The sequence below is a fragment of the Eurypyga helias genome, unplaced genomic scaffold, assembly GCF_000690775.1.
Source record: "Eurypyga helias isolate BGI_N326 unplaced genomic scaffold, ASM69077v1 scaffold46225, whole genome shotgun sequence".
Taxonomy (NCBI): domain Eukaryota; kingdom Metazoa; phylum Chordata; class Aves; order Eurypygiformes; family Eurypygidae; genus Eurypyga; species Eurypyga helias.
Genome location: NW_010253048.1, coordinates 1 through 14,500, shown reverse-complemented (window position 1 = coordinate 14,500; position 14,500 = coordinate 1). Strand labels below are relative to the sequence as shown.

The 14,500-nt window shown below is 38.0% G+C and overlaps 1 protein-coding gene across 1 annotated transcript in view; it reads left to right on the top strand.

Annotated features, from left to right (window-relative positions):
- Positions 1-13,053, top strand: part of BRD9 (bromodomain containing 9) — a gene marked incomplete at its 5' end in the record, with an annotated part of 15,911 nt that extends 2,858 nt beyond the window's left edge. The window contains 9 exons of the mRNA XM_010152539.1: positions 1,288-1,420; positions 3,527-3,602; positions 5,414-5,509; positions 6,262-6,394; positions 7,180-7,291; positions 8,861-8,899; positions 10,750-10,852; positions 12,041-12,208; positions 12,953-13,053. Coding sequence (XP_010150841.1) covers positions 1,288-1,420; positions 3,527-3,602; positions 5,414-5,509; positions 6,262-6,394; positions 7,180-7,291; positions 8,861-8,899; positions 10,750-10,852; positions 12,041-12,208; positions 12,953-13,053 — 961 coding nt within the window. The remainder of the gene's footprint in view (positions 1-1,287; positions 1,421-3,526; positions 3,603-5,413; positions 5,510-6,261; positions 6,395-7,179; positions 7,292-8,860; positions 8,900-10,749; positions 10,853-12,040; positions 12,209-12,952) is intronic.
- Between the last annotated feature and the right edge of the window lie 1,447 nt (positions 13,054-14,500).

Below are 14,500 nucleotides of genomic sequence, written 5' to 3'. Positions count from 1 at the left end.
GGGAAAGAGCTGAAGTCAATGTTTGTGAAGTCTTAAAGCAGTTTAGACCTCTAGACTGTAGTTTAAAAAGTGCCTTGGTCACTTGGGCATCTTAATATCTAAATAGTTTTTGAAAATTTTGTCCAGGATGTTTTAACCTTCTGAACATTCTCTCAAAATTCTTGTCCATTAAGTAAAGTGTGATAGAAAGTGCTGGTTGTTGAGGAGTTTCCTGATGTGTACACCTTTTCTTAAACTTTCAATGAAACAAAAATCATATAACACATTTGTCTCATAATAGTATGATCCTGTGATGTTTTTATTGTCTTTAATAGCAAAACTTTCTTGTGTATCGGATCTGAATCTCTATACAGAGAGAAATTCTTAGCTAAGCAAATGGAAGAAGATACCCCAGGAGAGAGAAATGGATTTGGTGTGAGGAGATGCTCTACCCAGTACCTAAGGTGTTTGGCCCTAGTGTCTAATGTCCATATAATGCCCTGAAAGTTTTTATGTACAAAGCTTATTTTAAATGTCTAATATAATGAAGACTGACATATCCTACTGCTGTCTTCACACTTCCCCTCACCTTTCTCTGATTTTTTTTATAATAGCTATGTCCTGTTGCATCTTAGGTATGCTTATTATTATTTTTGTATTGCTTTGGTGCTTTAGTGAAAAGGGATCTACTGAAAGATGAATGTTAAATTCTGTAATTTCAGTGAGAAGGAATGGTGTGATTGATACTGATTAGGAATACTAATTGCCTATATTAACAAACATGGGAATTAAAGGACTCCCTATTAGACTGGGACCAGTGTCCTATTTTACAAGCTACTGACATAATCCTCATAAATGCAGCCTGTTGGGTTTGGGGTTGGGGTTTGTTTTTTTTTTTTCCAGATTAAAATTACAGAGTCTGCATTTTATTATTTCTTATCTGCATCTTTCTATTTGGAATTTGTGAAAAAAGCATATTCGGGCACGTGGGAGCCTTAAGTACACACGCATACAGCGTTCGCCTTGTATTAATGCAATTTTACTCCCACTCTCTATTTTGTGATACTTCCTTTATTTTCATCAAGGCACAGAATCAATTAAATTTTTGAAGTTCTGTAGTTTGGTAGTTCTCAGCTTCTGCTGCAAAACTTCAGTTTCATAATACGGTTATAATTTCACTTAAATGCTGAAGTAGATCGACACTGGGAGAGGAGTGGGACTGATTGTTCTATTTAGCAAACCCAGAATTCAGCCCTTTGTTTTGTTTTAGCTTTTGATTTCTACAGCTGTTCCTCTTCTCTTTCTTAGTTGCATATTTGAACCTGAGGGGAATGCGTGCAGCCTGACAGATAGCACTGCTGAAGAACATGTCCTGGCACTAGTGGAACATGCCGCGGATGAAGCTCGGGATAGGATTAATCGCTACCTACCCAACAGCAAGGTTGACTGCACAACACAGTTCACAATTCCGTTTTGTGTCTGAATATTGAATGCTGTGTGTTACCTTAGAAGGCAGGCTTTAGTATTAATGTTTTCTGAGAGCAACACCTAGGATTTATGCTCCGTGTGGCATACCAATATGGCTGTTGTCTATCGTTCCCACTGAAGCTCATTGTAGGGTGTCCTAAATGCATCTCAAGTTGTATTGTGTTGAACATCTTCAGAAACTCACTTGCAGAAAACCGAACCGTTACTCAGTCTGGAATCTGTCTTCCTTAATTGCAGCCCTTAGCACTGAGAGTGATTAAAATAACATCTCACTCTTCTTGGTGCAAAGTCAGAAAAAGCAAACTTTGGCACAGGTTGAAGGGTTATTAAAATTCCGCCCCCCTGGCCAGCCTAAGGAATTCAGGATTTTTAAAGTATTAAATTACTGTTTTCAGTGTCAGGATTCTCATGTAGTTTTAGCAGTAGTTTGTCCATGCTGGAATTTTGGACAGTGCTGACCACAAGGTTTGGTTGTCTTGAATGCGGTTCTGATACTGTTCCATGTGTTTAATTTTTTGCTGTTCCAGGAGTTAGAAGGAAAAGCTCAGTGATGCTGTTAGTGCAGTTTTCTTAGCCTGATCTGTGTATGGGCTGTGTTTTCCTTAGCTATGTGGTAATGGATAATGGTGGATTCCTTCATTACTTCATGCCAGGCTTGGAGTGAACGCCAAAGGGATTTGCTACAGGCCTATGTTGAGATACATGTACTTGGTTTCCTTTGCATCATGTGGAGTCTCATTACCACTGTTATACTTGGTACTCGTTTCTCATTCTGTCACATACTCTAGTGACCACTGCAGCTGAAAAGGGAAATGGGATGTTACTACATCCTGCATTTTCCACCCATTTTTTTAACACCTGTTGCAGAAGAAACGTTTGCTTTGAAGCATTAGTAGTATCAGTTCTGTCTTCAAATATAAAAGTCTCTCTCTGGGAGAGTGGCCCTTGTTACGCACTAGAGCCGCAAAGAACAGCGGAAGAATGTTTAGCTTTCTTCAGTATATTTCTGTTTCTTTGGATATTTAGAAGAATTGCTAGGATTGAAGGCTGTTTGAAACCTCCGAAGTCAGAATGGCTTTTAAAAAACCCTGTAAAGCAATACCCATCTGCTGCTAATGGCAAACTTTACTGAAAAAGCCTTTCATGTTGATGCAGTCCATTTTGTGGTGCTCAGGAAAGAGTTGTTCTGGGTGTGCAGCTCTTAACTGCCTAGGCTGTTAATCAGGTAGACAACCTGCTGCAGATCCCACTGAATCTAGGTTACTGTGATACGTTCTTCGAGTTCAGCTGGTGGTGACTTTGGCCATCACTTGAAAGTATTATTCCTGCTTGATCTCTTTCCAGCCTTTGTCCCCTCTGGTTTTATTGTATGCCAGCACGAGCTTTGGCCTGACGTATGGAGAGAGTTAGAAACTTTTTAAGGGGCGGGGGGGGGGCCAAAATAAGAGAAATTTATTGTTACTTGGTAGCATTTACTAATATTTCTTTAGGGATAGCAGAGTCTTCCTTTCCTGTACTGCGTAGTTACAGCCTTTCTGCGCTCTCTGGTAGGTTTGTCACAGCACTTCTTCCTCTTAACGGTGTGTTTATAAAAGTGCTTTAATTAGAGAAAGTTGTGGGTGAGAGATGAAAACAAGCAGTTCGGTCTAGATTTGAAAATAGAGAGTGAGGTAGACTGTGAGTAGGAGTTACAGTTCTGCTGCTAAAAAGAAGGTGTGTTCTAGGCTTGGCAGTCAGAAAGCCTGGCTCCATGCTAATTATAATGGAGCTGGTTTTGTCTTGGATGTAAACTTTAGATCTGATGTAGGAAGATCAATAAGGAGTTGTACATGTGACACACGAACTTTTACTCCGAAGTCTTCCATTCTGACTCATTTGCTAGGTCTTGATAAATAGTTGTGACCCAAGATTCTCTGTATTAAAAAGGGAATACCAGAGTTCAGGATCTGAATACAGCTAAAAATGCTTTGTACAGTTTTCTCTGTAATTAAGCAGCTCCTTCTTTGAGTTTGGACTACTTTGAATAATTGCTTCTATATCTTTGTGGTTCTATTTACAGATTGGTTATCTGAAAAAAAATGGAGGTGGAACTCTATTATTTAGTGTAGTAAACTCATCTGATCCAGAAGCAGAAGGTAAAGGCCATGCTCTTTCAAGCAAACATTTCTAATGTTGAATGTTGAGGGAGATTTTGAAGTCTTAACTAACACACAGATCCTGTGCAGTATCGATGATTTAAAAAAAAGAAGAAAAAAGCTATATTTAGTGCCTCCAAAATAAGATGTTTTTCTTTGCCTTTCAAATTTTCACTCTTTGGATGCTCTGTTTTCCTGATGCTAATAACAGTAAGAAGGTAAAACAATACCTAGTTATAAGCACTTACACATTGCTACAACTTCTGAGAGCACTGGGAAGACAGGTTTTTGCTCTGAGTAGCCTGTAGTGCTAACATTTAGTAGACAAAAGGGGAACGAAGCTGGTGTAATCCTGCATAAGAGATAATCCAACGCAGAGATGAAAATACAGAGTCATCTTTTACCTTTATTTTTGTTTCCTAATTTACATTACTAGCTGAATTTCAGTTTTAGGTTGATTAGGGTTTGCTTAATTGTTTTTCTTTAGTTCCTTGATGCTTGCCCTGGATTTTTGTTTGTGTTGCTACTGTACATTATCAGTATTGTCTTTTGCTTCCCACTCATTTCAGTTTCGAGCTCAAAATGCAGAAGTTTTGAAAGTTTGTAATGGATGATATGTCATAGTCTTTATGCTGCTGTATGTCTTGTTGATTTGGCACTTCCTTCTCTGCACCTTTTGAGACTGGAATTCATGTGCAACCTATTTACTGTTGCACTGATGGATGTGTGAACCCTTTTTGGCTAGTCACGTTCCTGTTGATTGTTTTGATTGGAAGGTACAAGTCTGTAACTAGTACTGTCTAAATTCCTTTTCATTCATTTTTTCTGCAATGAAATTGACCCTTTTGGCTGCCACAGTGCCCTTACCTATTTCTGGGGGGAGCAAGAAACCGAAAAAAAACCCAAAATCCTCCAGAAAACCTCACACCAATGAGTGTGATTTAATACATCTGAACTCATGCTGCTGAAGACTTAGACAGTCGTGTTCCTGGACCAGAGCAAGCTTTCACTGCCTGCTGGGAAGTACTGCACTGCGCTGCCTCCTGATGTTGTTGTGCTCCAGAATCTTTTGTGGTTGTTTGTGTCATTAATGCTGGTTACACGGAACTTGCAGCTAATGGTATAATCTGAATTTTTGTTGTAGGTGTCGGGGTTATTTTATCCTTGTAAGGTTCTACGGGTAAACTTGCTTTCTGTTCAGCAGTTGAGCATTTTTATCATTAGATTCCAGAACAGCCAGAGAGGTTTAAAAGAACTGGAAGTGTCCTGAATGTTGTTGGGATTTTTTTTTTCTTTTTTAGTTTAAAAGCATATTCCAAATGGTTTGGGCCATTTTAATACAGCAGTTCTCAGAACTTCAGAAGGAAGAAATATTGCTATAGCCATAATGAGAACGATCTTAATGGGTTCTTTACACGGTGTCTGGGTTTCTGTAGACAAACTACACTGATTCAATGTAAGAAATTGCTTTTATCACTTCATGATACCTGGATCTTGGCTGTTTATGCATCAGAATTTAGTAAAAGAACTCCAGATGCTGCTGTATACTTTGAAAGTGAAATAACTAAGCCAGTCACGGATCTTGTGAATAAGAGATGGAAACATTTCTACAGCATGTATTTGAAATTTCAATGGAGAACCTGAATTACACTACCTGTCCTCAGTAGAAATGTACAGATTCAATGACATTTATTTAGCCTTTATGGTAACTGCAGCTTTTCAAAATAGCAAAATCTAAATATTTACCATAAATAAATTTTAAACATAAAATGCTTTTCTAAAAATTATCATCTTTTAAATCAAATTATTAGAGGAAGAGACTCACCCAGTGGATCTGAGTTCGCTGTCAAGCAAATTATTGCCTGGCTTCACTACACTGGGCTTTAAAGATGATCGAAGAAATAAAGGTAAATGCCAAAAAACATGTTTTAACTTTGTGTTACTTATTTGAGCAATTTATTAATATAAAATACTTGCAGATGATAGCTCTCTCCAAATGAAAGTTCACTTGGTTATTTGTGTAATATGGCATTATTCCATTTACAGCAGAATGCAGATTTAATTTAATTGACTTTTTCTGCTTATTAAACATAACTTAATTAGAAGTTTATGGCTTAATGTTTTGCCCTAGTGTGTAGCCACACTAGAAACTTTCTAATAATGGTACTCTGTCTTCTCTGGAGGAAATAATTCTTCCTAAGCAACTGTACTTAGAGTGGAGAAAAAAACCTTGTGGTCATTTGCACTTTTATATCATATGATGAGGATTTCACAAACTGTGGATTTTTTTCTTGTATTATTGACATTTCTAAGTTTCTGATCTGCTCTGCAGAAACTGACTGGCAAACAACAGTGAAGTAGGCACATGCAAAAAGCAGAAATATGAAAGGGGTGCGGGAATTAATCTTTTTTTGTGGGAGTGGGGTGGTTAACTTTTGCTCTTTGTTTTGCTGTAGCATAAGTACATTTGTTTATATGGTTAAAGTAGCTGCGCAGACTCTAGAATCTGGAAGTTTCCTTGAGATACTGCTCTTGATTTCAGTTGGAGGAAAAAACACACTGTGCTTTCTCTATCTGTCTGTTTCAGAAAACAATTTATTCCCCCCAAGTGATCTTTTACACCTGTGTTCATCATTTGCCATCTCTTTCTTCTGTCTAGTAACCTTTCTTACCAGTGCTAGTACAGCGCCTTCCATGCAAAACGACTCTATATTTCATGATCTGAAATCAGATGAAATGGAACTCCTGTACTCGGCCTATGGTGATGAAACTGGGATACAGTGTGCCTTAAGGTAAGCTCTTCCTTGCTAGGAAGCCTAACTTCTCATAGCAGTTAGATGAAAAGCAGCTTGGAGTAAATGTCAACTGCGAGCCTCCAAATACTGATTTTTTTTTTTTTTCTAAAAACTTCTTTTAAAAAATAACTCACTATAAAACTTGAAGCTAGCTTTCATCTTGGTTGGTGTGGGATTTGTTGTGGGTTGGTTTTTTTGGGGGAAGGGAGAGGAGCAGGTAGGGTAGAGGGGTTGTATTTTTTTCCATTTGTGCTCTGAAGTTACCCTGTTTTATTTCAAGGCTGTTAGGGATCTTGCTAGTAGAGTCTCTGACCACAGGATTATAGGTTGCTGAAGGTCCAGCATTTTCCTTAAACCCAGTAGGTTTAGATTTCAGTGACTTTGTGATATTTTTCAAGGAGTTTCAAAACAAAGCTACTAGAAAAGCAAAATGCTGCTTTTCTTTAAATTGTCAATTCTGGAGAGAAATAATTAATCACAAGCTTTTTTCTTTTGTGTATTTTTTTTTAATCCACTGCCAGCGATAGTTCAAATGAAAATTCGCTGGTAGTTGTGAAAAACACGTTTGCACATACATTTACTCCCATTAAAAAGAGAAGGGAAAAAACCTCCAATTCTATCTTGAAGGCCTCAGTTGCTTTTCTGAAGAAGTATGAAAGAGTAGAAGAACAAGGAAAATGTAGGTGGAATGCAGCACAGATGGGGAAAACCATGTTACAGGTTGGATTATTTTTTATGAAAGTAAACATTTTCTATAATGCTTTTACCTCCATTCCTACTAGCTTACAAGAATTTGTGAAGGACGCTGGAAACTACAGCAAGAAAATAGTAGATGATCTTCTGGACCAGATCACTAGTGGAGATCATTCCAAAACTATTTATCAGCTAAAGCAGGTGTGTCCTTGATGCACAAAAATGTCACAGGCTTATCAAAACAAGCATGGCTGTGTTTCTGGTTTTTAGTATTTTATGAGATGCTTTGTCTTAGTTGTTGATGCAGCCATGTGGTGAAGCAAGTTAGAAACTGAATTAGTCAGCAGAGAAATAAACATTTTTTCTCCAGTGGTCCCCAGTGTGGTACATTATGTGACTCCAGAAAGAAGCAGAGGGATAGAGCACAGCAGGGAGAGAAAGAGAAGGGACTGAATGTCGTGACTTATGTACCTGCTTCTGAGTTATACTGCAATACTTTTGTTAAGGATTTTTTTTCTTAATTTAAATGCAAAATGCATTCCTTGTGGAAGGATTAATTATTTGGAACATTGAAATAATGTTGGAGAATAGATCAATAGACTGGCTTGCTGTATGGGTATCTTCTACTATTAGTGCTAACTCTTAAGTCCACGTAGTATGTCTGAAAAAGAAACCTGTAACTTGTTTCCAAAAGCACTTTACTGAGGAGATTCATACTAAGACTGGATTTTTCTCAGAAGCGTGTGTAATTCTAGTGGGAATGTTTGTATTCCTGAGACAGAATAGACTACCGGAAACTGCAGGATCTTGTTTCATGTTGTCTTCACCCTGAAAACCACTTTTAGTTTGAAGTTATTACCTGCTGTTTGAAATGATGACATTTGGACAAATGATGAAATGGACAAATCTGAACCATTCAAGAGCAAAGAAAGGGGAGGGGGGCGGGGATGGAAGGTATGCAGACCTCCTCACCTGGCAGAAATGAGATTATGCTAAATCTCTGCGCTTAGTACTAGCAAGTGAAGTTTGGGGAAAAGGAGACAGTGGAATGAAAAATACAGAGGATGCTTCAGAATTTTCTGGATAGTTTTTTCCAGTCCCTACCTCAAAAAGATTCTGTGTGAAACAGGTAGAAATGTTCAAAGAATTCAGAAGTTCAGAAAGCTCCAAAACAATATTTTGAATGTTCTTCTATGTCTAGACCTGTGTGTATACAACACATTGAATTTAGCTTTAAAATCAGATAGATGCTTTTCCCTTTTTGCCACTGTGTTGGATGTATATTGTTCCAAGTGGGAATTCCCGGATACCTCTCAGAAGGCCTGTGGCTAATTACACTTAGCTGGTCAGTTGTGACGTACGTAGATGTGTACCGGTTTTATGCAATTAAATGTGTTTCAGTGAGGATGTGCCACGGTGTTTTCTGCGTGAGTGTTTTGTGCTGCTCTGTTTAAGGACAAATATCTCTCAGTGTGCAACCTTGAAATGATTGGGAATCAGAAGTCACTGAAATAGTGTCTAAGATACTGCGGATGTATATAAAAGTTCAAGGGCAGAAGAAATAGTGTAAGGGGACTTGGAGATTGTCGTTAATACTGAAATATTTCAAACCAGTATCTGTTTCATTGTAATTGCATTACAGACGTGAAAAAAATCAGCTGTTTCTAGCATCGTTTTGTGTGTGGAGTTTGAATATACTTGAAATTGTGCAAGAGAGAGGTCTTTCTCTTATGTTCCATAGAAGTAATTGTCAATATTCTTTATTACCAGAGGCGAAACATCCCAGTAAAACCACTGGATGAAGTTAAAGTAAGTTATGCTGATACTCAATCTGTTGTGCTGTGGGGTTTTTGTCTTTTTTTCTAACTGGAAAAAGTGTCTTGGCATTTAAAGTAGCAAAAGTGACATTCTCTGGGCTTCCGTCATTCAATTTTAGTTCAAGTGCGCCTGTTCTGTATAATAATACAGAAAAGCTTAGTAAGTGGAGTAAACGATAACGAAGAGGCTGTTAGGTTAGCCCTTCAGGGCTGTCCTGGTTAGTTCCCAATTGTCTGCGTGAATGTGTGTGGTCACCCGTTGGAGAAGAGCTAGCCTTTTTATTTTGTTGAAAAGGATCTCTGCAGACATCACAAAACATGGTAGTGGTGGCCTAGGATCGTGGTACGTGGGTAAATCACACAAGCAGAGTATTGTTAGGAAACCTAAGCGTAAGCTATGAGATGCCAAGATCTCAGATACGATTCTGTTCCTCAGGTTCTGCCGGTTCTCATAAAAGAAGAGCACAAGCTGCGTAACACCTGTCCGGATTCTTCCAAACAGATCATGGTAAAATGGTTTCTGTGTTTAAAAAAAATAAAATCGTGGAGACGTTCATACTGTTTCAGTGCAAGGATATGCATGCTCTGAGGTAGAAGATTAAAATTACAGTCTCTAGAAGAAGCTTTCTGTATTTAAAATAGCTTCTCTGACCTTCAGTCTGTTTTAGTTGGTGGCTTTGTGTGTGTCCTGCTCTGTATTCTCCAGTCTGATTCAGCACGGGTAGCTACATCTCAGAGGCAGAAGGACCACTCAGGAATTGGAAGGATACTTGATGGATACTGCTGATGAATATCTGAGGTTCAGCCTGCTGCAAAAGTGGAAAAAACCAGTAGTATTTATTCAGTTTTACCACATGCATTGAAAATGTGTTAGAAAGTAGGGTAAATAATGCGCATCTTAGGCTTTCGCAGCTCCTAATCAAATCTTTGGTTTTATCTTTCACATTATTTGTGACAACCCAAGATGCGCACTGTATTTCATGGTAACTCACATAAAAATTATGTGGGTTACCTTATAGCCACTAATAAAATTTATAGTTTAAAAAAACACTACTTCTGTTTCGTGGAAAGGTTTGTATTTCTCTAGAAGGTGACCGTTTTCAGTTAATTCAGGAAAGTGCTACGTTTTATTTTCGTATTTCTGAAAGATACCTGGTTCTGTATTTACCTGCATGTCTTACTCCTGCTTCTGGAACAGGCAGCCTCAGAGAATTCTGTTGGAATGCCTTTTGAAGCTTAACAAGTTCTACTTGTAATCTCCTAATTTTTTGCCAGTACATAGCAGTACTGCACCAGGTATGGAAAAAATGAAATTGCAGTGCAGGCTTTATTTCGTTATCCAGATACATAGGAAAAATACTGGAGAGAGCAGCTGATCCTGCGTGTAGGCAGGCCCACCTTTCTGGTTTTATTAGCCACACCCCAAACATTTCAATAAACCCAGTGTCGCATGGAGAAGGTGAGGGGAAAAGGGGATCGGGGAGTGGTTCGTGATGGGGGATATGGATAATGCTTGCCCCCTGCCAGGGTTCTGCCATGGTTTGGGCCTGTGGTCGAGTCCCGGAGGATTCAGTAATGCTGGTTTCAGCAGTCCTGGATGATGAGATGGAAGCGCTCTAGACTACCCTGCAGGTCCTTTGCCATTCCTGTGGCTGGTCTGTCATGGAACCACATTTGAGCTGCCTGAGTTGCAGGTTAGCCCAGATGGTTACGGATGCTCCGGGCTTAAGTGCTGTGGTGCACACTTTGAAGAATGTGAATTCATGCGTTTACCTGAAACATTAAAAAGTTGTTATGACAGCTTGTCACTATGGCTAGTCTTTGTTTCTTCTGTTTCAATAGGTTGGGGAATCTGCTGGAGACAGTAGCACTTCTGACTTGGATTTTCTCTCGATGAAACCATATTCAGATGTGTCTCTTGATATTTCTATGTTAAGTTCGTTAGGTAAGTAATTAAATATACAAGCCATCAGTTATGGTTTAGTTATGGTTTTGCCATTTAGGCAAAATAACAACTGGATTTGCTAGGAGTAAAAGAAGTGTTCAACAACCAGTAATAAGTCTACATTTGATGGAGGTAAAAGTCTAGGGCTGGTACAAGGTAAATGAAACCTTGGTCTGTTTTTCCTTTGAGACATCCATGTGCTAGCTAAGTTAACTTTCACTGTACCACCGAAGAAACCAAAGTATTTCTACTGCACAATTTTGGTAGCTTTGCTTGGGTTTTAGGCATTCTTAGTACCGTAAATCTTAAGAATTAGCATGCAGCTTTGGTTCAGAAATAGATGTGTTGCTTCACATGCTGTCCCTTGAAATAACTTGGGAAGTCCCTTAAGTGTGTGAAGCTCAATCATATCTGATTTTACCAGTTTTATTGCAGTTCAGTAGAGACGAATAAATACCTGTTTTCTAGATAATGTTTAGATACGTGAGTCTTACTATGACTTTCTTGCTCTGAAAGCTGCTTGTGTTTTTCCTCTTAGATCTTTCAGTAAATAATCCTACTTCTAGATGACTTTGCTTCCAGAGACAGTTCATGGTATTGGTTTTTAGCATCATTCTTGCAAAGATAGCAAGGTCTGCATTGAAGACTAAGAGTTTCTTTTCCTGTTTAAAGCGGAGATTTTTTTTTTTTTAAGTCTTCAGATGAACAAACAGTGTATGTTGGCACATACTTCCAGTTCCTTCCAATGTCTGTTTTATTTGGCTTGCTATAAAATCAGTGTAGTTGGAGAAGATAATTATTCTTAAAACCTTCTGTGATGGGTTTTTTTTCTCCTCCATAAATTACAGGTTCTATTTTAACTCTATTTTAAGTTAAATCTCTAAGTAATCTTTCTACTGACTTCCTCTCCTTTGCTACAAACTAAATGCAGTATTTCACGTTGGAAGTTTAACAGATGAGGAAGACTAATTAAGATTTTATAGCTGTTGAATTACTAAGAGTCAGTTCAGTTTCAGCCATTTCCCATGGTGCTCTCCCTTTCAGAAGTGCAAAGTAAAACGTAAGGTTGAGGCCTTTTGTGTTATAGACAACACTGGTGATAATTTATTTTAGATTGGTTTTATAGTGATTTGGTAATCCACAAGTCAGTCTGCATGTGCTAATTGTGGGATTTGGTTGGTAACTTAGGGAAAGTGAAGAAGGAGCTTGATCATGACGATAACCATTTACATCTGGATGAAACAACCAAGCTGCTGCAGGACCTTCACGAAGCTCAGGCTGACAGAGTGGGATCCCGGCCGTCATCTAATTTGAGTTCCCTCTCCAATACCTCTGAGAGAGACCAGCATCACCTTGGTAACGTTACCTGTGTCACAGAAATTGCGGTACTCCCGCTCTAAATGAAACTGGTTAAAACTTACATTTTAAATTACATAAATCTTTGCATGAAATGACTCTGCTAGAACAGTGTGCTGACTGCAGGATTGTGGTTTAATTTGTTAGGATTTGTGGCGAAGGAAAGTAAGAAGACATGCTTTTGACCTGTGGAATTAAGGACACTAATTGTAGTGACCTCGTTTTTGACTAGGGATGATTGAAGTAATTGTGAAGTAAATTGCTACTGACTGGCAAATCCCTACATGCACTTGCATTTTATGCTTCTAGAAACACCAAGGAGTATATAATGTTTGTTTTACTCCGGCAGAGTTGTGTGCAGCAAGTAGCAGGTGGGATTCTGTCAACTGTAAAATTTGGTGATAAGACAGGATGATAGGTTAACGTACCACTTAACGATTTGGTGCCATTTCCAAGAAGGGAGGAAATGCGGGTTGGATGATACTCAATTACTTTTTGTATAATGTTTCAACTCGAGGTAACAGATTAATGACTGCTTTTTCAAAAAGGATCCAAATTACTGAAGAACCTTGTCATTTCTTTTTCAAACTCTCCTGCTTAAGTGTCACTGCAATGTCTGTTGCACTTTCAAAGTCTGCAAGGAACGTGTGAAATAACCGTGCTGTTTATATAGATAAATAGCTCTCCATTATTCTTCTGTACTTCTAAAGGTTTTGAATTTTTTTTTTTTTGCATATTCTACAGGAAGTCCTTCTCATCTGAGTGTTGGAGAACAGCAAGACATGGTTCACGATCCTTATGAATTTCTTCAGTCTCCAGAAACCTCAAATGCCGCTACTAACTAATGTGACATGTACTATGAATTTTGTATTTTAACTCTGTTATGTTTTTATAAAGTTTTTGTCCATGGCAGAAACCTCAATTTTGTCCTCTTTTTTGTGAGGATTCCTGTATAATATCGGGTATGCTGGATTAAACAGGAGAAAAATACCTGCTTAGTACATCGTGTTGTTAGCAATGCACCAAAACCTGCTTTGGATTTGTTTGCTGAGGGAGGTCGTTGTCTGCTGGTGTGCAAATCTTGACTGAAAAACAACAAATAACGTCTTCGAAAAATTCGTATTTTATTGCAGCTAAACAGTGATAATTTTCCCAGTATGATGACAGCAGTCGTGAAATCTTTCTGGTAGAATTACCTACCAGTTCTGTTCTGGTCTTAACTGGAACATCTTCAAGGAGGAATCATAGAATCACAGAATGGTTTGGGTTGGAAGGGACCTTAAAGCCCATCCAGTTCCAACCCCCCTGCCATGGGCAGGGACACCTTCCACTAGACCAGGTTGCTCCAAGCCTCATCCAGCCTGGCCTTGGGCACTCCCAGGGATGGGACATCCACAGCTTCTCTGGGCAACCTGTGCCAGTGCTTGAATATTTGATTGCAGCAGCGACAGGGACTACATGAATTGTGAATATTATTAGTCTAGAGAATATCTGATTTGACAGTAACAATAATCAGTAGTTGCATTAAAATGTTCACCATGAGAATTCTCTCCTGGATCTAAAAGATACGGGTATTCTTGTGGTCCCTTGTGTCTTGAAACACAAAGAAAATAGAATGCATATTATTTTTTAATTCGATATGGAATTGGGTGGAAGAAATACTGGGTAAGGTGTACTTTTAAGTAATTTTAAAATAAAACTTTTATAATTCAGTAATGATATAACTGGGGGGTTTTGTACCATTGATATTTGCAAGCTGGACAAATGTTAAGGAGTTTACAGTATTTCATAGAATCATGGAATGGGTTGGGTTGGAAGGGATCTTAAAGGTCATCTAGTTCCAACCCCCCTGCCCATATATTTTGCAAATATTAATAAAACCACAAACCTGCTTTTGAAGTTTGCAGAATAAAATGAATAAATAAATGAAATCATGAATGTAGATAATATTGAATATTAGTAAATGTTTATAGATAATTAACTTAAGATTTAATATCGATAATAGCTAATACCAATAATAGTCAATATCATTAATATCGATGTCAGTAATATTTAACATTTATAATATTTATGGATATCGATAATTTAATATTGTGTTATTATAAATAAAAAGCAATAGTATTGATCGTTAATAATTATTAAATTATATAGGATGCTATTAGATTATTAAATAATTAATGTGAATAGTTTAATGAATAATTAAATAATAGAATCTTGCTCTTACCAGGAGAAACTTTGCTTCCCTGTCTTTAATAAGTTGTCAGGATTGGTGGAAGAACTTACAAGCTGAAG